Here is a 23,417-nt window from a genome sequence, read left to right as displayed (position 1 = left end):
GTGGAGGCGCACACGGCGAGTCAGAGTACGGTGAGTCATGGTAGAGAGGACGAAGAAGGGGAAGGGAGAGGGCGAGTCTTGAAATGGAGAGGAGAGGGCGACGGAAGTGTCTACGGGACTGTTCTTTATATGGCTAGGGAGTTTCTGGAATTGATCATTTGGTTATGGGCCTCTCAGAACGGGTTGAATCGAGGGCAACTGACCTACCCTCACAGCACTTCGTCAACCACTCACGATTGCCGGCGGTCGCCGGTAGTCAGTCTCCCAGGCGTGCTCGTTACGCAGAATACAATACATGCCCACCACGAAGTCCAGCGCTACACGCATCTAGCCAATGTCTTTTGACGTGACACGTTCGAGCGGCTCCTCCGGCTCTTCTTCGCCAGGTGTCGGATCATAGGGTTCCCATTTCTTCCGCACCACGTTGATGGAGCCTGCGTATCTGAAACCGTCTTCCAGAGCGTTCTCAGGGTCCGCGACCGCTGCGACCACAGACTTCAGGCTCGCCTCGTCAACCCGAGTGCAGAAACGATGCCGCTGACATTGCACCCAGTCGTCTATGTCTTCGGCGGCGGTCCATTCAGGACGAGTCCTCGATGACCGTCACCTCAGGCTTGTTGAATATGTCGAGACCATTGTGACGTGCCAGCTTCTGTTCAATGTGGGAGCGGAAGCTTGCGAGGAAGATGGTCCATAAGTGCACCTGTAGATTACGAAGCCCCAAGTTTGTTAATCGTTTTGTTGCATACAGCTCGATGACATCGGCTAGATTAGACTTCTTGGGCTTGCGTGGTGTGCGGGAGCTTTTAATAGTGGTAGGAGTGTGGAGGAGATTCGACATTGTGACATAACCTGGCAAGTTGCATGTGATGTTCACCACATGCACCTCGTTGAACGCACGACACGGACTTGCTCCGGAACGTGGGGCACAACCTCAAAGCTTGTTTGCTCCAGAAACGACGCCCGGCGGCCCGGGTACAGTACGAGCACAATGGGATGGCAGTCGGTACCTGCCTTGCTTGCCTGTCACGAACAAGGATCCAACTAGTCACGCTCGCATGTGACGGAGTCGCAACTCGCACATCGGCTACGAACTGCTCGGCGCCAATTCCAGATACATGTACTCACAGACAATCAACACTCCATACTGTCGCAGCTGCCCTTTTATGTCTCGACCAACTCAGGCATTGTTCTTTCTGCCGTTGCCACTACTCGCTACTTGCGCTTGATTGTGACAAGTTCACCTTCGCGTTCACGTTCACGTTCACACACAGGCGCACCATTCGAGGCCATGGCAGAACTCAACGATGCGCTCACCCATCTAGGGCCTGTGGACTGGAACGACGTGCCTCAGGACAATCTCGAACAATACCTCACAGACACCTTCGCTGCCGGCGAGCTGATATGCAACTCCGTACCGCAGGTCCCCGAAGGGACGCCCTTTCACGATTCGAAGCCTCATCACCATGAACCGAACACGGCAAAGTCACATAAAGAGATGCACTCTTCCCATGCTCGAGGTCATCCTCCGCACGAAGAACACGCAAAGCTGGCGAAGCAATGGGGCAAGCCTATGAAGTTCAAGAAAGAGACGAACCCTTTGGACGTCTCCCTATACAAGATGGCAGGCCACGACCGACACGGAGCATGGTTCGCACGAAGAAGTGTACATGAAGGACTAGGCTTCGACAAGTTCAAGCGTGCCATGTTGCGCGAGTTCCCGCAATCTCTCTCGGTCGAAGGAGGACCAGGAGCTGGAGCGATTCGAGGCCTGGCCGCTGATCGGCGGCTAGAGCGGATCGATGTGAAAGGTGTGGGAAAGCTTGAGGTATACCAGCTGAGCTCAGTGTTCCCTGGTCCAGTGACACCCAGAGACTTTGTGACATTGCTGCTGAGCAGTGATGGCGTTCTCACGGATAAGAGTGCTGCTGAGCTTGAAGGAGGCAAGAGGCACGTGCCGAGACACTTCATGCTCATATCGAAACCTGTTCAGCATCCTGATGCGCCCGCCCGCTCGGGTCTGGTGCGAGGTCAATATGAATCGGTGGAGCTCATTCGTGAGGTCCCACTTGCGCCGTCGAAATCGAAGTCTACTCCTAACCTGCTGTCGAGCAATGGAACTTCAGAACAGCACACACGAGAGCGCGGCCATACTGTAGGCACTGCGAATGTAAAGGGAGCAAGTGCATCGGATCAGCATCTGGACGTTCCTGGCTCCTCAGGCGAAGGCGATCCGGAGCTCAATCCAGTGGAGTGGATCATGATAACACGATCAGATCCAGGTGGCGGCCTGCCTCGATTCCTGGTGGAGAGGGGTACGCCAGAGCCTATGATTCAGGATGTACACAAGTTCTTTGACTGGGCATGCAGTCTGGATCACAGACCACATCCGGATGAAGGCTTCGAAGAACAGGAGAAGGAGTCCATATCCAATGCACACACAACGGACCAAGTTTCCACGCAGACGACATCGTACACACCAAATGGGGATAATCAGGAAGAAAGCAAGCTAGCGCCACCAATTCGGTCGGCGACAGGCCCAGTACCACGACCAAATTCGCAAGGCGGCATCTTCAACAACATCACGAGAGCCATCGGGACAGGCATAGATACATATGCGCCAGCGGCTGTTGCTGTTGCTGATAGAGTCAGCCCTTACCTCAATTCCGGTGAGGTTGATTCGTCTGACGATTCATCCGATACTTCTTCTGTCGACTCGTTCATGTCCGCGGAAGAAATGCGCAGGATTTCCACCGCCCCAGAAGAGCCCAAGCGACCTACCGACTCAACGGACGTGCTGAGCATAGCGAGTGCCGACCTGTCCGACTTGCCTAAGGACACGAAAGACATGAGCCACCACGAGAAGGAAGTCTACAAGATCACGCAGAAACGCGAGCGACTCGAGCAGCAGCTTGCAAGAAAGCGTATGGAACAAGAACAGAAGCTGAAACAGACTCAAGAAAAAGGAGAGTCAGAAAGCTCCAAGCAGAAGGAAGAGATGGAGAAGAAGCTCAAGAAGACTGAAGAGAAGCACAAGAGAGAGTTGGAGAAGCTGGAGCAGAAGAAGGCCAAAGAGCTACGCAAAGTGGAAGACAAACGAAAGAAGAAAGACGAGCAACATAAGTTATCGCTGGTCACACGAGAACGCGATGAGTTCAGGTCGCAAGTTGATCTCTATAGAAGAGAGAACAGCCTGCTGCAGGAACAAGTTGCTGACCTTCAAAAGCAGAATACGCTGATGGCGCAGAAGCTTCAGCCTGAGGCGTTGCAGAGTGTCAAGGAGGAATTTGGGCGCAACAGAAAAGGCAGCATGAGGAGCACCAATAGTGCGGCGAGCTCGAGGAGTAATGAGAGGAAGATCGATGCGGTCTCATAGACGGGCGGCCGCCTGGTGGGTATAGCCGCCAATGACTTTACGCCGCGATGAAGAAATGCAACAAGATTTTGCATGCTCATGTGAGGTGAAGAGTATGCGCGCTGCTGTTGCAATTCTCCGTTTCAACCACAGCTGCTCCGGCCTCAACTCGAACAGACTTCAGCACAACCACGCGGTATTTTGCCGCATTTATCCGGCGGAACCTCATGGAGCTCTGGCTCTGCCTTGCATCAGAGGTCCCCGCGTTGACATTTGCAGGCTTTTGGTTGAACGGCCACGCTCTTTGATGTTTGACAACTGCAGGTCCTAGTGAAACAACAATCACAATACTGCATTTACTACCCATCGGAACGATCGGTTCAGTATGGCAGGAGCTACTACTGGTCCCTTGTACATGGTCTGCACGAACCACCCTTGGTAAAAAGTGCTTGCACTGACGATGACCAGGGCTTTGATCTATCGACGCAGCAATTGAAAGGTACTCTTCACCCCACAGAAATCGACCAAATAACAACCTGCTAAATCCAACCAAGGCATCGTCGTTGACTCTAATCTGAAGTTGATTCACGAAGCAAAAGTCGACTTTGATGCACATCTCAGCAAATATGACATCGAAAAGGGAGTGCTCACGAACCCTTCCGAAGGCGAAGTCTTTGCACCACCAGCTATGTGGTTAGAAGCCGTTGATTTGGTCCTCGATCGCTTAAAGCAAGCCGGTCTGGACTTCAGCAGAGTGAAGGGTATCTCTGGAGCGGGTATGCAACATGGCACGGTCTTCTGGTCACACGAAGCAGAGCACATTCTCGCCAACTTGGACTCTGGAAAGTCGTTGATCGAGCAATTGGAGCCTGGAAGTAAAGGCGAGAGGAAAGGTGCTTTTGCCCATCCGATGAGTCCGAATTGGCAGGATGCCAGTACGCAGAAGCAATGCGATGCCTTTGATGCTGAGCTTGGCGATCCTGAGATTCTGGCGAGAGTGACTGGCAGCAAGGCGCATCATCGTTTCAGTGGACCACAGATTCTTCGGTATCGGACGAAGTATCCGGATCATTATGAAAAGACGGCGAGGATATCGCTGGTGTCATCTTTCCTGGCGTCCATCTTTCTTGGCCGAGTGGCACCGATCGACATTAGCGATGTAACGGGCATGAATCTCTGGGATGTCAACAATGGCACCTGGAACGATACTTTGCTTGCCCTCGCAGCGGGTTCAACAGAGGGCGTTGCTGAGCTGAGAAAAAAACTTGGCGATGTGCCAGAAGACGGTGGGAAAGCATTCGGCACTGTGAGCAAGTACTTCACAGGACGCTATGGATTCCCGCCAGACTGTAACATCACTCCCTTCACCGGCGACAACCCAGCAACGATCCTCGCACTTCCCCTTCGGCCGTCGGACGCAATGGTGTCGCTTGGCACCAGCACAACCTTCCTTATGAGCACACCCGAGTACAAACCAGACCCAGCCTACCACTTCATGAACCATCCCACAACACCAGGCCTATACATGTTTATGCTCTGCTACAAGAACGGCGGCCTCGCCCGCGAGCAGATCCGGGATCAACTGGACAACACGAAATCGTGGGACACCTTCAACGACACAGCTCTATCAACACCGCCTTTAAGTCAAACCTCCGACTCCGACCCCATGAGATTGGGCCTGTACTTCCCTCGGCCAGAGATCGTCCCCAATGTCCCAGAAGGCCAATGGCGATACAGCTACCATCCCACCGCAAAAGACCTCAAACCCTCGTCATCAACCTCCAAAGCAGACGATGCCCGCACAATCCTCGAATCCCAATTCCTCTCCCTCCGCCTCCGCTCCCAAGCCCTCGTCAAGCCCTCCAACGACCTCCCCGCCCAACCCCGCCGCGTCTACCTCGTAGGCGGCGGCTCTGCCAATCCAGCCATTGCCAAGATCTGCGGCGAAGTTCTGGGAGGCGTGGAAGGTGTGTATAAGCTCGATATCGGGGGTAATGCGTGTGCGCTGGGGGCGGCGTATAAGGCTGTTTGGGGTTGTGAGAGGACGAAGGGTGAGACGTTTGAGGAGTTGATTGGTAATCGCTGGGACGAGGGGGCTTTTGTGAAGAAGATTGCGGAGGGGTATACGCAGGGAACGTTTGAGAGGTATGGGGAGGCTGTGGAGGGGTTTGATGCGATGGAGAAGAGGGTATTGAGCGAGGTTGGGCGGGAGGGAAAGTGAGGTCCGGGAGGCGAATGGGAGGAGAAGCCCCGCGGACAAACAACTCGCACTTGGCTCGGCGCGAAATGGTAAGTCCACCATCACGACGCAAGAGTATGAGGCTAGCAGAAGATTTCCAGATATTAGCCTGCCATCTTCCAAGCACTATAGAATGTCTCACATCTCAAGGAGAGTCGCGGATGACTGCCTCCTTGGTCATCAACCCGAGGAGATCCCGTCACATCAGGCTGTAAGGGTGATTTAGCGCTGCCTCAAAGGAGCACAAATGCCCGAAATGGGCAACATCGTGCGATCGATCGATTTACTGCGCTGCTTGGATGGGTGGATAATTCTCATGCGAGGTCGGAGGCATGTCGCGAGGTAAGACATTCAGTCACCCTATGATGTCCACAGACTGATCTGGGTTCAGCAAAAACCAGCCTAGGGAGCAGTTCCGCACGCCTATGTGCAGCGAGGTGGAGTATGGTGCCATTGTGTGGTAGTATTCATCCAACTCAATGATAGGCCCACGACGTAGCGAGGCGATGTGCTGTGACGACACGACGAGAGATTTCCGAACATGGAAGGATCGTTGGTATAAAGCAGCCGCATCATCGCCGTTGTTACATCTCTAGCTCTCAACCACAAACACAGTGCCTAAGAACACCAAGGCACAAACACAACAGCCCCATACCACCACGATGCAATTCCAAATCACCACCCTCGGACGCAAAACACGGTACACCTTTATACGCCGCATGTGGAGAAGGACACCGCGATGTGATAGGACTGCTGCTCGAGCATGGAGCTGACGTCAATGCACAAGAAGGACATTACGGCAATGCACTGTAAGCAGCTTGAATGCTATATGGAGACGATACCGCCGGCCTGCTGCTTCAATGGGGTGCTGACATCAACGCTCAGGGCGGTGCGTTCGGAAACGCTCTGCAAGCAGCGGCTATTCGAGACAAGAAAGAGCTCATGAGCACTCTGCTAGGCCAAGGCGCGGAGGTCAACACTTCGAGTGGAATCTTGGAAGTGCTTTGCATGCTGCGGCGGATCGAGGGCACGACGATATCATTGCAATGCTCGTTGACGATTGTGGTGCGAATGTGAACCAGGTTGGAGGAGTGTACGGTACTGCATTGCAGATCGCTGCGGAAGCAGAGTTCGAGAGTACGTTGAACTTGCTATTGAGCAAAGGCGCCGATCCGAATGGGGTTGCAGGGTACCATGGGACAGCTTTGCAAGCAGCTGCTTGGAGAGGATGGTATGAGGGTATAGAGATACTGCTTGCCTATGGAGCCGAGATCGGCATTCAAGGTGGCGCTCGCGGGAATGCAATTAGAGCTGCTGAGGAGGTATTTGATCCTGAGGTCGCGACTATGTTGAGCAGGATATTGGCCCGCCGGCAGGCGCGATTGTAGATGTGTGCTGCTTCGCCCCGGGTTGAATGGCTTGTGGGAGACTTCATTGCTGCTTTGGACGTTCGCTAGACACCGTCACAAGGTCCTAGCAGCCAGCTCATGGTTCAAGAACAGCGCCATAATGGCTCTCTTCCTCGAGCGCGTTGCTAGGACTTTTGCAAGACAGTGGAGTGCCAGAGTGTTCGAGCAAAGCATGTGGCATTAATATCGCCACGAACACCATCAGACCTTTGTAATTAGCCGTCAAGAAAGTCCCTTCCTTGTTTGAAGACACTCTCGCTCCTTCGAGTCGTCTCTTGTCTTTCTGATGGCACCTATAGGCTAGTTTGTTGCTGGGCTGTTACAAGAACACTACAAGAGTCTGTTCGAAGCTTTGCTGAATTGTGTCCTACACGTCCAAGGCATTGCTATCCCTCAGCTGGGTGAAGTCTTCTAGCCAGGGTTGCTGACCATGAGCCTTCTGGCAATGTTGTTTCATGTGATCCTTGCGTCTAGCTGTCCTCCTACAGCCATACGCATTGCATCTGTAGTGCACAGTGGATCTATCGTGAGCCGCTGCTACGTGGCGCATGAGGTCTTTCGCAAAGTGAAACGTGCTACCGCAAATATGACATCTGTGACGACGGCTGTGGTCAACACCCAGGCCGCTGAGGGCATTCAGTAATGCAATATCTTCCTGACTTGGCTGAATCGAGTGTCGAGTTGCAAACATTCGCATGACTTCAAGCTCCACCAGCACAATCGGCTGACCCAGGGACACCAGACGTCTGGCTTGAACCGTGATTATGAGACCAGCGTCTACCAGCTTGCGCCACGAAACAGCAGGCCCATCGATCCATAGTGGGCGATGTTGTGGGCTACAATCTGGGTCGAGAGCTTGGTCAGGACTCGTGATGTTCAAATGATACACAACTCGGTCACTCGGCGGTGTTCAGTCGATCTTCTTCCTGCCTGGCTTTGCAGCAATGTCGACAGGTCCGTAAATAATCCTTCGTCCTCATCTTGCATCCAGGTATGGGACAAGATAGCGTATTCGGGTAGCTTCTGCTCATCGGGAAAGGTAACGAGCTTGAGCTCATTCGTACCAGTCTGGAGGAGGCGCATCTTTGCCGCTGAGGTGTTCGCAGCGGCGCCGCACAGTTATGCGAATGCGCCGCGCACTTATGCAAAAGAAGCGCTCCATGATCAAGGCGGCTGTGCTGACAGAGACTTTGTCGACGAGGTTACACGAGCGTAGGCGAAGCGCTCTGGTGTTGGAACAAGGGTTGTTGCGAACGAGAGCGGCAGGGGCACACGGGCCAATGGGCAAGGATGATCAGTCAGCTCGGAACGCAAGCCGGGCTAGCGCGAGCGCGACTCTGTGAAGTTCAAGGTGATCTTCAGATGCTCAGGAAACATCATCTGCCAACGCCTTGTCTCCATTCAACCTCGCGTAGTGGTCGCGCAGAGCTCAGCGACTGACTAACCGGTAGGCCTCGTCCTCGACAAACCACCAGCTCCACATAACAACACCCTACCTGACAGCAACGACACAGTAACCATGGCGGCCGAACAGCGCAAGCTGCTCGAGCAGCTCATGGGCGACCAACTTCTCGCTGGCCCAACTGCTCACAAAGCACCAGTCCTCACCATCACCGACCCGAAAGTCTGTCGTTCCTATCTGTGCGGCGGCTGCCCACACGATCTCTTCACAAACACCAAACAGGACCTGGGACCCTGTGATAAAAGTCACATACCGAATCTCAAGGACGAGTACGCGGCAGCACCAGATGAGAAGAAGCGCGAGTGGGGTTTCGAGTTCGACTATCAACGTGATATTGGCAAATACGTCAACGAGTGCGACCGCAGAATCGATACAGCACAGAGGAGATTAGAAAAGACACCAGATGAGATTCGGCAGACCAACACACTGCTGAAACAGATTGAAGATCTGTCAAGGACAATAGAAGCTGGCATCACTGAAGTAGAGATCCTGAGCGAGCAAGGCGCGGTCAACTTGGCTGTGCAGGAATTCCACAACCTCAAGCTCAAAAAGGTGCAGAAGGAGGAGAGGGAGCGTGAGCTTAAGAGTCTCAGCGATACCTCTGGACCTTCAGGACACCAGAAGCTGCAGGTGTGTGATGTGTGTGGTGCTTACCTCAGTCGACTGGACAACGACAGACGTTTGGCAGACCACTTCTTCGGCAAGATGCATCTGGGATATGCGCAGATGAGGAAGGAGCACGAGAGGTTAAGCAAGGAGCTGAAAGGACGACCGCCGCCGAGAAGAGATGAGTCGTCGTACGACAGAGATGACGACGGATACGGCGGACGAGGCTATGGTGGGGGTGGGGGAGGAGGCTACGGAGGACGGGGAGGAGGCTACGGCGGTGGAAGAGGCCGTGGCGGCTTTGGAGGAGGTAGAGGTAAGTTCTCACATGATACAAGGTATTGAGCAGTGGCTTAGGCCATAGTGGAGTGTGCGAGACATGCGCTGCCTGGGACGCTTTCCTCCATCGCTCATACTATGGTCTAAGACACTGCCATGTGCTTCTTGGATATGGCTAACACTTCGGATTGTAGGTGGTGGTTTTGGTCAGCGCTGGTAATCCCAGGAAGATCGGACCATGCTTTGTCGAAATGCTGTTTAGCGAGGCGTTAGGGCGATACCAAAGTGGATACTGCAAGAGGGATGTATTGATGATGCCTCAACTTCCATAGGCAAGAAAATCATGCTCTGCGGTTACGGGCAATTTGGGCAGAGAGGCCAGGACCTGCGTGAGCAGCATCATCAACCTTGGCCTGGAGGACAGCAATGATAGCTGGTCCGCTAGTGCAGCAGAGATGCTTGCATACAATTGCCGTGCTACAGACACTGGTAGAAGTACTCCATGTGATTCAGCATGTGAATGAAGTGACTGAGCTCAGACTCATATATATTTGATGTGATGGAATCAATATTTGACTAACATCTCATGCCCCGCCAAATCCCCTCGATGACTCTCGCCCAAGCTATGACTGCAGGCACAGAATTTAGATTTATGGTCGCCAGCCACAGCCATTGACCGACTTCTCGCGTGTATAGCAAACATGGCAGCACAACAGGCCGCCGATGCGGTCAAGGATGCAGTTCACGATGTTACCAACAAGGTCTCCGAGCTCACTACTGGCGCGACGGGCGAATCTTCCCAGCCAAACTTGGTTCTGGACGAAGTGACTGGAGAGAAGGTGTCCAAGACCGAGTTCAAGAAGAGGCAGAAGGCGCGAGAGAAGGTACGCGACATACGCGCGGAAATAGCGAAGGCATACCAAGCATAGTCTGAAGAGTTATGCTGACACACTCTTAGGAAGCAAAGAAGGCAGAGGCTGCGGCGACGCGACAAGCACCACCGGCAGCTAAGAAGAAGGCGGACGCTGGGGATGAGTCGCAACTCAACCCTAATGTGAGTACCTGGATTAGTGACTCTCTGCGTCTTCATACTTATGATCCTGCCTAGCAATATTTCGAACTTCGATCCAGGGCCGTGAAGCACATGAAGGAAAACAACTCGCCGAACCCCTACCCACACAAGTTCTCTGTCAACTACGATCTACGGAATTTCGAAAAGGAGTATGGCCATCTCAAGAAGGGCGAACTGGTCGAGGACAAGACCATCAGCATTGGCTGCCGTATCTACAACATCCGTGCCGCGGGCGAGAACCTCCGTTTCTACGAAGTCGCAGTCGATGGCGCAGAGATTCAGATCATGGCCCAGAACCAGAACAGCACATCGAGCGTCCCATTTGCAGAGCAGCACGATATCCTACGCCGTGGAGACATCATTGGCGTGAAGGGTTTCCCAGGCCGGACGAACCCAAAGAGAGAGGACAACCCAGGCGAGCTATCGATCTTTGCACAAGAAGTGACCCTACTCGCACCATGCCTTCACCAGATCCCATCAGAGCACTACGGCTTCAAGGACCAAGAGGAGCGCTACCGCAACAGACACTTGGACCTGATCATGAACAAGAGGACTGTCAAGGTTATGAAGGCACGGTCAGACATCACACGATACGTCCGAGAGTACTTCTGGAAGAACGGCTTCCTCGAGATCGAGACCCCGATCCTCCTCAAGTCTGCAGGTGGTGCTACGGCCAAGCCTTTCAACACACACCATAATGATCTGGACATGACGCTGGCTCTTCGAATCGCAACTGAGCTTCCTCTCAAGCAGATGGTCGTGGGTGGCATTCACAGAGTGTTCGAGCTTGGCCGACAGTTCCGTAACGAGGGTATCGATCTTACACACAATCCCGAGTTTACAACTTGCGAGTACTACGAGGCGTTCACCGATCTCTACGACGTCATGGACCGTACCCAAGAGCTTGTCGAGGGCATGGTCAAGGAAGTCACTGGCGGCCTTCAGACCAAGTACACCACCCAGACTGGCGAGGTATACGACGTCAACTGGGCCAAGCCATGGAAGTCGGTTGAGATGATTCCAGCTCTCGAGGAAGCCTGTGGCGAGAAGTTCCCACCTGGCGACCAGCTTCACACAGATGAGAGCAACCAATTCCTACAGCGCATGCTGAAGAAGACTGGTATCACATGTACGCCTCCTCTCACCAACGCTCGCATGATAGACAAGCTTGTCGGCGAGTTCATCGAGGAGAAGTGCATCAACCCAACTTTCATCACCGGACACCCACAACTCATGAGCCCTCTCGCCAAGTACCACCGATCGCAGAGCGGTCTTTGCGAGCGTTTCGAAGCTTTCGTCTGCAAGAAGGAGATCATCAACGCATATACCGAGCTGAACGATCCCTTCGACCAGCGTCTCCGTTTCGAAGAGCAGGCACGCCAGAAGGCACAGGGCGACGACGAAGTGCCAGATATTGATGAGGGCTTCCTTCGCTCGATGGAATTCGGTCTTCCACCTACCGGTGGCTGGGGTATGGGCATCGATCGTATGTGCATGTTCTTGACCGACAACTACAGCATCAAGGAAGTGCTTCCTTTCCCATTCATGAAGGATGAGGTCAACAAGCCGCACCAGCCAAAGGCTGCGGAGGTAGCTGGCGTGGAACCCATCCCAGTGGAGGGTGTCACTCACAAGTAGGCTACGAGGACCTACAACTCACGCTAAGATGAACGGAACGTAAGGCATGGAATAGTGGAGTATTAGCTGCATCGCGCACTTCCGAAACTCAACAGCCTGGAGGAAACGCTCAGCGTAGAACCAATGGCAGCAAATCATGACCACCAAGACGTTTCACCTCACGTGTTGCAGGAGCACGGCGATTGTCAGTCATGTAAAGCGATTCGTGATCTGCAAGGCTGACCTCAGCCGCACTCCTATAGGTCCAACCTCCGTCAAGCTCAACCACGAACCGCGCCAAGACATGGTAGCGTCAGTAGATCCCTTTGATCCTTTCAAGATTGTCGTACAAACAACAAGTTCTGCTGGACATGCGATGCTACAGTGTACCGGTGTGACGACACTTGTGACTCGAGAATAGTACCACGAATCTGAACTATATGTGACGATGGTGAGCTACTCGGCAGAAAGTTTATTCTCCTTTGTCCGATGCAGGTAGTTCTTGAGTATATAAGGGCATCTAGATACATTTCATCGTGAGTGGCCACAGTTCAAGCAAACACTGAACGATCGAAACACAAACGCTCACACAATCGACTATCAACTACCATCCGCACTTAATTATCACCAGACCGGCAACATCACAAACCTACACAAGAAAGCACAACATGTTCTCCCTCACCACCACCACAATCCTTCTCGCCACACTGACCTCCCTCACCCTAGCCGCTCCGACAGCACAAGCACCACCATCATACTCATCACCACCTGCGCCCCAGCCGCTCGGCATCTCGCTCTCAACAGATGCACACTGCTCAACCCTCACCAGCAGCACGCCCACCAGCCTCGTCAATGGAACCTGCTATCCCGTACCCTCCGGCTTCGCATCTATGGAGGTGTATGCGCCACCGATTCATGGACTTTTGACAGTGTTTGCGACGGGGGAGTGTGTGGTAGGAAATGATACGCAGTATTTTAGCACGGAGTATAGGGGGTGTATGGGGTTGAAGGGGGAGGGACGTGGGATTATGTATACTGCTCAGGCCTGAGAGTGGGGTCAAAATGACAAGTATGGGCAGAAGAAACGAGGGCAATGGGTATGGTGAGGTCTTGCATGGGTCTGGTGTCTTTGGTGGTGTAGAGGATTGTGGTTTCTTGGTTTGTATTCAGCTCGAGCTCATGGACTGCTGAGGAAGATAGTGCGGTGAAGCCTCAATATTTGAGATGCGGCATGCTTGTCCATAGGCTGCACTAGATCGCGGAGTCTGCGCTTCCATAGTGTCGTGTATGAGCTGTCATCTCTTTGTGAGCCTGCATGATCTTCACATGCCAACGGCGCTTCCCGCACCTTCCGTGTGAAAACGCACATAAGGAATGATTCTTCTTTCACGAAGCTCACTTACTTTTTTCGCAACAACACAACCACCACCAACCAACAACACCACCAGCGATCAGCACCCGACAGCAGCTACCAGAGATCTTGCAACACGCAAGACACACATACTAACGTAACCTCTCAGATTGATTGACTACAGTGAGACGCCGTGCACGTACGGCTCATGCTCACATCACCGAGGCGGGTGGTATCCGTCCGTCTTATGCAAGCCTCCTTAAGGGGCTACAGCTTCTCAACACACCACCTTGCGTGGACACCATCCCAATCAAGCGGCTCCCGCAACTGTTGACGAAGACACCACTGATCGGCCTCCACACGTCGCCTACCATTCGCGTGTGGAAGCGTTACCTCTGGCGGTTAGGGCTTGGGTTTCTTTGCTTCACATGTCGCCTGCCATTCGCGTGTGCAGTAGACACAATTCTCAGAGGCTAGGGCTGGGGTGTCGTGGCCATGCTTTGTCTTTCATCAGCGGCCGGTGCAGCTCCTTCTCCAATGTCGTCTCTACGAGACGCATACTACCCCGGTTACTCTTCGTTTCCGGTGGCCGACCTTCGGACGTCTGCCTATCAAAATACAACAGCAAGCAGCTCACAGAGCTGTTGACCAAGACAGTCGACCCCTCGCATGTCGCCTGCCATTCGCATTCGAGGGGCACATCTCGTATGTTCAGTGGCCAGGGCTGGATATGCTACAGTCCACCATTTGGTCAGCAGCTGCGTTCCTGAAGCAGCTTCCTTCCCCATGCCGTCTGTAAGGCGCAGTTCACCATCTTCCGACAAGCGCGAGCCGCAGGTTTCATCGCTGTGCCAGCTCACCACTCTGGGGGCCCGCAAGGTAACCGACTTCTACCACTTCAACTCTGACAACATCGAGACGCGTCGACTTCGCCACTCGCGTCGCTCCAGCTCACAACCGGAGGTTTGTCCATGACTGTCGCCTCCTTCGGCAACCAGAAGGCACACCACGCTCGTGCAAGCTTCTCCAAACACTTGGCCGTACCCTCGCGTACGTTGCCTCTTCCTTCAGCCACTTACGTGCGCGTTCTTCCACCACCCTTCAAGACTGAGGTATAGCACCAATGTGCTTGGCACTACTCCAGCCTCTCAGATCCCGTCTACCATCGAGACGCAAGGCGCATCTTGCTCCAGCTCGACTCCCGAGGCTCCTACGAAGGACCTCCACCTAAAACGCCAACGTCAATGACGAGACACTATGCCAATCACACCTCCATTGCTCCAGCTCGTCTTCAAGGGCCTGAAGAGGCACCTCTCCCACCACCCGTGCCATCAGCGGGCGTTTCACATCATCAAGATCATTCCGAGACGCGAGATGCATCTTCAACCTCGCTCCAGCTCCTGGCCAAACAAAAAGTGACAGGCTCCTGCAAGTTTACAGCCGCCACTTCACCTTCGGGTTTGTGTGGTAGGGACCACGTCCCTGCCACTATATATCAATACTAAGATTCAGCTCTGGTTTATTCTCAACACAAGCTAACTTTTCATGATCCATCCCCGCGTGGAATCAATTTACCCAACATCTCGACAACGTGGAGCTACCCATGAATGAGCTTGCGCGTACGGCTCTTCTGGTCATACATGCGCAGATTCTTGCCAGCGGTTCCGCCACCTTCGGTGGCCTCAGTCAGCCAAGATGGAATCTGTGGGGTGCAGTCTTGCCATCGGTCCTGTCTCCAACAACACTCGAAGCTGTTGCCGTTTGGGCAACGCTTCTATCGCCAAAGTCCAACAATACTCGACGCTGGTGCCACATCGGTGTGGCGTCTATCCTCCAACCTCCAACAATATGACGCTGGTGCCTCATCGGTGTCGCGTCTATCCCCCAAATTTCAAACAGCATAATCTGTGTGGTATTCAATGCCGCAAACAACCTGGTAAGTCGTCCCTAACATCCCCTGCTCCGATCTCTGCGAGCTGCTGTCGAGCCGCCGCGTCGCCTTGGCCAATTCATCGACATCGACATCGAGGTATATCTCCCATAAATTAGTCGCTCACCCTGCAATGCTGGAAGCGAGCGCGCTGCGCGACTGATGTGAACAGATTTGTGATGACAATATGGGTGAAGACCCTCGTCACGAGTCGGTCACAAGAGAGGTCAATGGTCAAACTCAATGCCGCACCGACGTCACACCCCGGCTTGTGAAGAGCTCTCAGGCACACCAACCTCGAGCTCACTCTATTTCTCCTTAAACACAACAAATAACACCCTCACCAACTACCACAAGCTCTTCAGCATTCACCACATCACTATCACCACAATGGCATCAATCCGCACCCTCCGCCCGCTCCTCCGCAGCGCCCCACGTCTCACCACTCTCACCCCACCAACCAAGCGCTTCCTTAACTGGAGCTCCGACGCACCTCTCACCACCGCCCAAGCAACCGTAACCGGCGGTCGTCAAGGCCACGCCACATCCCCTCACTTCGACTTCGACCTAGGCATGCCCACCAACCTCGGCGGCGACGGCAAGAAGACCAATCCCGAGGAGCTCTTTGCAGCAGGCTACGGTGCTTGCTTCCAAGGCGCCATGGGTGCCACAGCACCATCTCTCGGCCTCAAGAACCCCGAAAGCACTATCGAGACTGACGTGCACCTCATTGGCGACTTGAAGAAGCTGGATCTGGGTATTCGTGTGGATATGAAGATTACGGGCAAGGACATTAAGTTGGAGGATCTGAAGAAGTTGGTGGAGAAGACGAAGACTGTGTGCCCGTACTCAAGGGCTACTGAGGGCAATGTTACTACCAACATTGAGGTGGCTGTTGAGTAAGGATTGGGTAGAGGTCTGGATCGAGTCGTATGCGGATGCTGTCAGCGTGTACAGATATAGAGCAGATCCTGGTACGACCGAATCATTATTGGTTGAGAAGATACATGCTATCAACGAGCCGAAGGGTATGGGTACATCGTATGGTGCTATCCAAAGTTTTCATAACACTTCCTCGCCGTAATGCATGCATGCATCCTTCGTCCTTCCTTCAAAGCAATCATGCAGTCTATCTGTATCATGCAAGTGATGCTTTCGAAAACGCTAGCCCAGCAATTCGCTTCCTTCTGTACAGTACTGCGAGCAGTACATCTTCGTCTCGAATCGAGTGGACTCGATCTTCAACCTCGTCCCGATGGCCCCGTGCGGTCAGCGAATGGATTCTATCCGAAAGGACTGAAACCACCTCGCTGACCACCAAATCCACCACCTCCGCCTCCTTGTGCGAAGCGGAATCCACCGCCGCCGCCACCACCATTCATCTGTAAAGTCGTTAGCATCACTATCCCCACGTGGTTTCAGAACTCCACTCACCATATTGAACAACATCTCCGGATCAATCCCTCCCATCCCTCCACCCATGCCACCCATACCTCCCCCAGGGAAACCTCCCCCACCGAAACCCTCACCAGGTTCCATCAAATCCACTCCTGAATCATACCTCTCCCTCTTCTGCGGATCAATCAACGTCTCGTGCGCCTCCTGAATCTCCTTGAACCGATGCTCCGCCTCGGCATCGCCAGGGTTCTTATCAGGATGATGCACCACTGCCAACTTCCTATACGCCTTCTTCACCTCCGTCTCGCTGCAGTCCTTCTCCAGACCTAGAATCTTATAATAGTCCTTGCGTTTGCTCTTCTTCAGCTCGAGTTCGGCGTTTCGGACCTCCTTCGCGATGCCTGGTTCTTCGGGTTGATCCTCTGCAATCTTCTTGTATGCGCGGACGGCTTCTTCCCAGTCGCCGCTCTCTCCCAACGCTTTGGCGCGGGTCTTGCGGGCTTTGGTGTAGGTTGGGTCGAGCTGGACGGCGCGGTCGCAATCTTCGATGGCCTTTTGGTATTGCTTCAGGCGGGTCCAGCACATGGCGCGGTTGTTGAGGATTTTGGAGTTGGTGCCTTTGTTGTTGGGGTCGACTTCGAGGGCGGTGTTGTAGACGTCGATGGCGCGTTGGTAGCGGCCTGATTTGAAGTGGGTGTTACCTTCTTCCTTCATCTTGTCGAGCTTTTGTACCATTCGGAGGTATTTTACAGCGTCTTTGTAGTCTGGATCACACGAGATCGCTTGTCGGAAGTGCTGCAGTGCCTTGTCATTCTCGCCTTGTGCGTAAAGTGCTCTCCCTCTCAGTACCAGTGCCTCAGGGTCTGCGTTGTTCGATCGGAGTAGCGACATAGCCACGTTCTGTGCATCTCCCAAGCTGTTGATTGTTCCCATCTTGAGGTAAGCCTCACCACGCATCAGTCTCCACTTCCTAGGTGGCTGCACGCTCGATCCCAGTCCCTTCTCGGCCTGATCCAACGCAAAGAGCACCATGGACCCGCTTGTGCCGCCCTCTAAGCTCTCCTGAGCCTGTGATAAATGTTGATGCATGACCTGTGCCGGTGCCTTGTCCTTTGCTGTCGCTGGTGGCTGTATCCGATCGTAGACTTCCAATGCTTCTTGCGGTCGTCCTAACGAAGTGTAAATTTTTGCCATTCGGTGCAGCACTTTGGGGTTGTTGGGCTCCAGCTCGTCTGCCAGCTTGCAGTCTTCCAATGCCTGTACGAACATGTTGGCGGCCATGTATGCTGCTGCTCGGTTGGACAGGTAGGTCGGCGATGTTGGGTTCGCTTCGATAGCTGGGAGAGAGTCACATTAGTTCTGTGTGCCACACCACTCAACGTCTGTATAGTACCCACCCTTGGTATACTCGTCAATGGCACTGCCATACTGCCCCGCCTTGTAGAGCTTGTTGCCCGCAGCCTTGAAGGCCTCGGCGTCCGCTTCCCGTATCTCCAGCTGTGGTGAAGGGCTCTTGGGCGTCCGGTGGGGTGGAGGTGTTGGCCGCTGGTCACCTTGCTGCTGCTGCTGCTCGCCGTGGTCGCCATTGACACCGTTGATAGCAGCACTGCCCGTGCCATTTGTCTGTGGGAAAGAGCCCGGCGTCTCTGGCGCTGGTGTAGTCTCCTCCATTGGGTCTTCGGCAACGGGCACTCCACCCTCATACGACTCCGCCCTGCTAGCCATACTGCGGCTGTGCGAGAGTTGGCTCAAGCGGCGCAACTCGTCTGGCGGAAGATTCAGCGGGTGCTCGTCGTGGTCGAAACTGGAGGATCGGCGTGACGCAGTGGACCAGGAGAATCGCTGCTGCGTCTTGGGCCGAAGCTGCTTGTTATCCTTCTCGCGGTACTTTGCCGACTTCTTCTTCTCCTTGGCCGCAGCGTCACTCTTCTCCGGCGATGAACTCCGGGAGTCGTGGTAGTGGTATGGCGGCGGGGTACTGGGCGGGAGTGGTGGTGGGTGTTCCGCGGGTGAGATGGGGTTGTTGGAAGACCTCTTCTTGGTGAAGGGAAACGGCATATGTGCACTTAGTCACTTCCCGCCGGCAAACCAAAAGTCTCGAAATCCTCGCTCAGCCTGGAGTGCACCAAGAGCCGCTCTGCAGAATGTGGCACAATACGGCTGGGCAATCCCTGGTAGCACAGCAAAAAGAGACGTTCAGTTTAACACTTGGTGTGGTTCGGAACGCAGGGTCCCACCACACTAGCCCGATAGACTCAGTAGCGAAAATCTTATCTTGCGTTATGGAAGCTTCTGGATACGCCTCACGTGCTTCGTCTAAACGAAGTGAATGTGAGGACTATGATGTACAAGTGATGAGAACATAATATAGACTGTACAGACATGATATAGTACATACTTTACAGTATCTAACCAAGAGTGGTGATCGAACATGTGCAACAAAACTTTACATCCACGCTTCTCTTCCGGCCCTCCTTTTTGTATCACCATGCATTGAATGCCTCGTCATAACCACAAATAAGCATACTCGAGTCGAGAGCTGTCAAACTATACCAAGCGTCTAAGAGCAAGCGTCCAAAACTTCTTAAGCCTTCTGCTGCCTCCTCTTCGGGTTCGTTGGCTTCTTCTTCGGCGTCGTCTGCTTGCTGCTCTCACCGTTGATGTACTTGAGCAGTTCATCCAGATTGCGCTGATCGATGCCGCCACTGCCTGATGATGTCGATGCTGAAGTCTGCACGGCAGGTGCTGCAGCTGTCTGGCCTACCGGAGGCTGTGGTCTCGTGCCCATAGCAACTCGTGACGTCCTGCCGTTCCTGGAAAGCAAGACGCGGCGGTTCTGGAGGATATTCGCCTGCTTGGCTTGGTTCACAGCGTTGTGTGTGAGAGTCTCGAGCCACATCTCGGCCTCCTTGGTGTTCTGGTTCTCCGGTCCAAGCTCAGCCTTGAAGATGCTGTAGCTCTCACGCATCTTGGCGACCGCAGCCTTTGGATCCTGGTCCAGTGCCAACGCCTGTGCAAGCTGGAACAATAGCGTTGCAGTGTTGATGGACTGTCTGCCAGCAACGTCCTCACAGATGTCTAGCGATGCCTCGAACCACAGCCGTGACTCGTGGAACTGCTTCAAAGTCTGCAGCATCACGGCAGCGTTGTTGATAGTGGTGATCGAGTCTGGGTGACGAACACCATAGACGATCTTCCACAGGTCCAGCGCATGCTTAACATACGCAAGAGCGTTCTTAGTGTTGCCGATAGCGTGCTCGAACAAGCTGAGGTTGAGGTACGCCAACACTGTCTCGGCATCGTCCACACCAAGTGTGCGCTCGGACACAATCACAGCCTTCTTGGCAAGTTCGACTGCTGCGTTCTTCTCGTCCAAACCGTAGTACATCGTCGACAATGCATAGTACACACGAGCCACTTCCGGATGCAGGATACCGTAGATCTGCTCGTGCAAGCTCAAGCTCTCGAGGAGCAGCTCTTGGCCAAGCTCCTTCTGATCTTGCTGAATGCTCATACGACCAGCCTCAAGCGCTTCCTCGGCGAGGACACTCTTCGGCGATGCTTCCTTCACCATGGGCACGATGTTCAAGACATTGTCCGGGCGGAAGGTCGTAGGTGCCAGCCTTGGTGTAGATGCAGCAGCACGGCTTGGAGACTTATCTGCCTGCTTCTTCTTTCTCTTCTTTCTGCCACCATCGGCTGTCGCGTGCGTACCGTTGGTCTGCGGCACACTGAGGGACTCCGAAGAGTCCTTAGACTCAAGCTGGTGCTCCTTCGTAAATGCGTACTCTTTCGCTTCGAACTGGAAGCCGAGCTTATTCGACAACTCACGCAACATCTGCAACTGCTTGCCAGCTTGTACAAGGCTGTCCTGTAATTCGTAGCGGTATCGCAGCGATATTTGCCGCCCAATCTCCTTGTCCAGCGCCTCTGGTGTCTCCTTCTCGTAGTCAAACGACACGTCTGGGTACAAGCTCTTGAGCTCTTCCTCAGTCTCGGCCTTTGGAGAGCCGTTGAGCTCACGACCAAGCAGGCAATTGAGGTAGTGCGCAACGCAGCTTTGAGCGAAGCACGGTGGCAGCTTGCGAAGCTGCTTGTTGAGGATATGCTTGAAAGCTCGTGCCACCATCTCTTGCTGGCAGACCTGCTTCAAAGCTTGCAATCTCTTGTTGTCGGACTTCTCGGCGCACAGGCGAGCAAGCTCACCAATGTAGCGAACATTGATACCCCGTCGGTGCATTTCCCGGACCATGCTTTGACCGTCCATTGGAAAGCCTGCATCGCCTTCTTGTAGGTCGTGGACAAGTCGTGGGATGACCTCAGCTGTTAAGTACTCGCACACTGTGCGTACCAAAGCCTCATCCTGTTCCCATTCCGCCTTCTCTTCTTCTGATTGAGGCTGCTGTCCGCTGAAGACATCTGGGTTGAGGGTGAAGGAGAAGCCCGAAACGTCCACAGTCTCTTGCTCTGGCTGTGCTGGCTTCGTTTCTTCTTCGTCATCCTTCTTAGCAACGGCGTCGCCGTTTGCCTCCTTCTCGTGATCTCCATGTGTGAGCGACTTCTCAGCACCGGCACTGGCCTGTGCCTCCTCGGCTCGCTTCTTCTCCAACTCTTTAGACACGTACTCCCGCATCTTCACGATCCGGTAAGCATCAACAAGCTCCGATCGCAGCACTGTCATCCGGTGTGGGTAGCGGTTCTCGTCTGTCTGGTCGTCTCCTCGGTGCTTCTCGAGCCATGCGACGTCCAGTGGTGTAACTCTGTAAAGATCGAGCACATACTTGCGTCCATCAGTACCAAGCAGACCCTTTGTCTCTACACTGGCTTCGAGATCATGCTTCTTCAATTCCTTGTCCCAGACCGCATGCTTCTTCACGCGCATAGCCTTACTAAGCTCGCTGAAGGGCTGCACGAATGACTTGTGAGTCGCGATCACATCTTTACCCTCGACACCTCCATAGTCGATCTGGTGCTCACCAGGTTCTCGCTGCTTGAAGATGCCTGGAACGATGCTCTGACCAACGACACGCTTACCGAGGTAGTCGACGACAACGGTACCAGGTGTGAAGAGGCCATTGATGTCAAGTTGGTTCACAGCCTTGACACCCTGCACATCCTTACCTGTAGCAACGCGTGCTGCTTCGTCACCGCCATCGCTGGCGAAAGTGCCAACACCGTCTGCTCCGAATGAGTAGAAGACGTTGTTGTAGACGAAGATTTGAGCGTCCCTCGCCTCGGTAGGGTTCAAAGGCTGGACCTCACCCCTTGCGACCAGACATGCACCACGTACAGCGGCCTCGTTGTACTCGGCGAAGAGCTTGCTGGTAAGTCGTTCGCGGAATACCCGATCCTGGACAGTCTCCTTAGGCAGTTCCCGGGTCGATTGAAATTCCTCGTTCCAGTCACGAAGAGTCTCTGCATTCTCAGCTCCAGCAAGCAGATACGCCTCCTGAGTTCGTGTAAGATCAGCTTGGTGGTTTTGAACAGTCGAAGGCGACACGAGCCAAGGTGCTGCAGGAATGCTGTTCGACAATTGGTACGAAGCCAAAGGATCTCTCTGGCCGTTGTACTCTTGCAGACGCCTGAACGACGCATCGAAAGAAGGTGAGATCTTGGCAAGGAGGTTGATGAGAGAGTGCTCTGAAGCAGATTTGGGTGAGCTGCGTGGTGCAGGGTCAAACTTGTTGTTCGTAGACTTGTTGACGTAGAAGCCAGAGACGTGCGAGGTAATGTAGTGCTGCTCGCCTTCGTTGGTCACGACCTGAAGATAGAGCAGGTGGCCTCGGTCTCGCAGGTTGTAGGGAGGAGGATTCCAGACTGACAGTGATATGCTCTTCACAGTCTTTGGCGCAGGCTCTCGCTGACGCGGTAGCAGAGTGGATATCGATCCTGGCGCGTTGAGATCGTACTGGCTCACTGGGTTGGTTCCATCGTCCTTGCTGTTGCTGCTAGGAAGCTCCACGCTATCGCACAAGCTGGTGCCCGCGTCGATTCCAGTCACCAGGTCTGTCCTATCTCCAGCAGCTCCGATGAGCTCCCTCACGCGCACAACATGCATCCGCGCCTGCGCCTCGGTGTATGGGTCCTCCACCAGCGTGCATACTGGGTCTGCCACAATGTCCTCGACCTCTGACAGTTCAACAAAGTCGTTGATGCGCTTGCCCTTGTGCTCGAGGTGGAAGCAAGAGTACTGGAAAGTATGCGATGTGTCCACAATTGATTGGCGAATGTCCTGCACCTGCTCTTGACTGGACACCATTATCTGTGTCTGCCCTGGCGCATGAGGCAGCTTGATGGTAAGCTGGAAGACATTATCCACCGGCTGCCCTGCTGCCTCGCCATCTTCCTGAGCCGTTGTCGCATCGTCGGAGGATCCGTTGGTCGATGTGCCGTTCGTCTCTGGTGGCGCGTGAGCTTCGTTTGCGCCGTTTGCTTCGGTTTTGCTTGATGCTGGTGCGTTTCCAGTCGCTATTTGATGTCAGTCTCGGTAACCTATCAATCAATGATGATCGCAGCCTCGTCTGGACAATTTGCTCTAAGCCAATGGCAAAGGACGTACTGTTTGTCACGGCGTCATTACCGGCAGCCATGCTTGCTTGATCGTCGACTTTGCTATGCTGTCCGCGCGCGATACGCTGGTCGAAATGAAGATGAATGAAGCCACACCCGACGAAAAGAAGCTACTATTACAAACACACA

The 23,417-nt window shown here is 53.8% G+C and overlaps 10 protein-coding genes across 10 annotated transcripts; 7 read left to right on the top strand and 3 right to left on the bottom strand.

Moving 5' to 3' along the window:
- Positions 1–327: 327 nt before the first annotated feature.
- On the bottom strand, positions 328–841 carry CLAFUR5_00257 (uncharacterized protein; the record flags this gene model as incomplete). The annotated part of the gene is made up of 2 exons (XM_047899405.1): positions 328–537; positions 602–841. 2 exons carry the CDS (start codon positions 839–841, stop codon positions 328–330), a joined length of 450 nt encoding a protein of 149 aa, XP_047755212.1.
- Positions 842–1,291: 450 nt separating this feature from the next.
- On the top strand, positions 1,292–3,376 carry CLAFUR5_00256 (uncharacterized protein; the record flags this gene model as incomplete). The annotated part of the gene is made up of 1 exon (XM_047899404.1): positions 1,292–3,376. The coding sequence occupies one exon, from the start codon at positions 1,292–1,294 to the stop codon at positions 3,374–3,376; it is 2,085 nt and encodes a 694-aa protein (XP_047755213.1).
- A 364-nt stretch (positions 3,377–3,740) lies between these two features.
- CLAFUR5_00255 (putative D-xylulose kinase A) lies at positions 3,741–5,576 on the top strand (the record flags this gene model as incomplete). The annotated part of the gene is made up of 3 exons (XM_047899403.1): positions 3,741–3,773; positions 3,824–3,854; positions 3,910–5,576. The coding sequence occupies 3 exons, from the start codon at positions 3,741–3,743 to the stop codon at positions 5,574–5,576; spliced, it is 1,731 nt and encodes a 576-aa protein (XP_047755918.1).
- Positions 5,577–6,640: 1,064 nt separating this feature from the next.
- On the top strand, positions 6,641–6,982 carry CLAFUR5_00254 (uncharacterized protein; the record flags this gene model as incomplete). Its single annotated transcript, XM_047899402.1, has 1 exon — positions 6,641–6,982. One exon carries the CDS (start codon positions 6,641–6,643, stop codon positions 6,980–6,982), a length of 342 nt encoding a protein of 113 aa, XP_047755919.1.
- A 1,540-nt stretch (positions 6,983–8,522) lies between these two features.
- CLAFUR5_00253 (U1 snRNP-associated protein) lies at positions 8,523–9,570 on the top strand (the record flags this gene model as incomplete). Its single annotated transcript, XM_047899401.1, has 2 exons — positions 8,523–9,387; positions 9,545–9,570. 2 exons carry the CDS (start codon positions 8,523–8,525, stop codon positions 9,568–9,570), a joined length of 891 nt encoding a protein of 296 aa, XP_047755912.1.
- Positions 9,571–10,051: 481 nt separating this feature from the next.
- Positions 10,052–12,060, top strand: CLAFUR5_00252 (Lysine--tRNA ligase cla4; the record flags this gene model as incomplete). Its single annotated transcript, XM_047899400.1, has 3 exons — positions 10,052–10,234; positions 10,309–10,404; positions 10,459–12,060. 3 exons carry the CDS (start codon positions 10,052–10,054, stop codon positions 12,058–12,060), a joined length of 1,881 nt encoding a protein of 626 aa, XP_047755913.1.
- Positions 12,061–12,707: 647 nt separating this feature from the next.
- Positions 12,708–13,088, top strand: CLAFUR5_00251 (uncharacterized protein; the record flags this gene model as incomplete). Its single annotated transcript, XM_047899399.1, has 1 exon — positions 12,708–13,088. One exon carries the CDS (start codon positions 12,708–12,710, stop codon positions 13,086–13,088), a length of 381 nt encoding a protein of 126 aa, XP_047755914.1.
- A 2,622-nt stretch (positions 13,089–15,710) lies between these two features.
- Positions 15,711–16,223, top strand: CLAFUR5_00250 (Organic hydroperoxide resistance protein; the record flags this gene model as incomplete). Its single annotated transcript, XM_047899398.1, has 1 exon — positions 15,711–16,223. The coding sequence occupies one exon, from the start codon at positions 15,711–15,713 to the stop codon at positions 16,221–16,223; it is 513 nt and encodes a 170-aa protein (XP_047755915.1).
- A 380-nt stretch (positions 16,224–16,603) lies between these two features.
- On the bottom strand, positions 16,604–18,776 carry CLAFUR5_00249 (DnaJ subfamily C member 7; the record flags this gene model as incomplete). The annotated part of the gene is made up of 3 exons (XM_047899397.1): positions 16,604–16,702; positions 16,755–18,055; positions 18,116–18,776. The coding sequence occupies 3 exons, from the start codon at positions 18,774–18,776 to the stop codon at positions 16,604–16,606; spliced, it is 2,061 nt and encodes a 686-aa protein (XP_047757145.1).
- Positions 18,777–19,302: 526 nt separating this feature from the next.
- On the bottom strand, positions 19,303–23,308 carry CLAFUR5_00248 (Clustered mitochondria; the record flags this gene model as incomplete). Its single annotated transcript, XM_047899396.1, has 2 exons — positions 19,303–23,186; positions 23,278–23,308. 2 exons carry the CDS (start codon positions 23,306–23,308, stop codon positions 19,303–19,305), a joined length of 3,915 nt encoding a protein of 1,304 aa, XP_047755462.1.
- Positions 23,309–23,417: the final 109 nt, after the last annotated feature.

This window comes from Fulvia fulva, chromosome 1 (assembly GCF_020509005.1).
Source record: "Fulvia fulva chromosome 1, complete sequence".
Taxonomy (NCBI): Eukaryota; Fungi; Ascomycota; class Dothideomycetes; order Mycosphaerellales; family Mycosphaerellaceae; genus Fulvia; species Fulvia fulva.
This window is presented reverse-complemented; position numbering and strand designations above follow the sequence as displayed.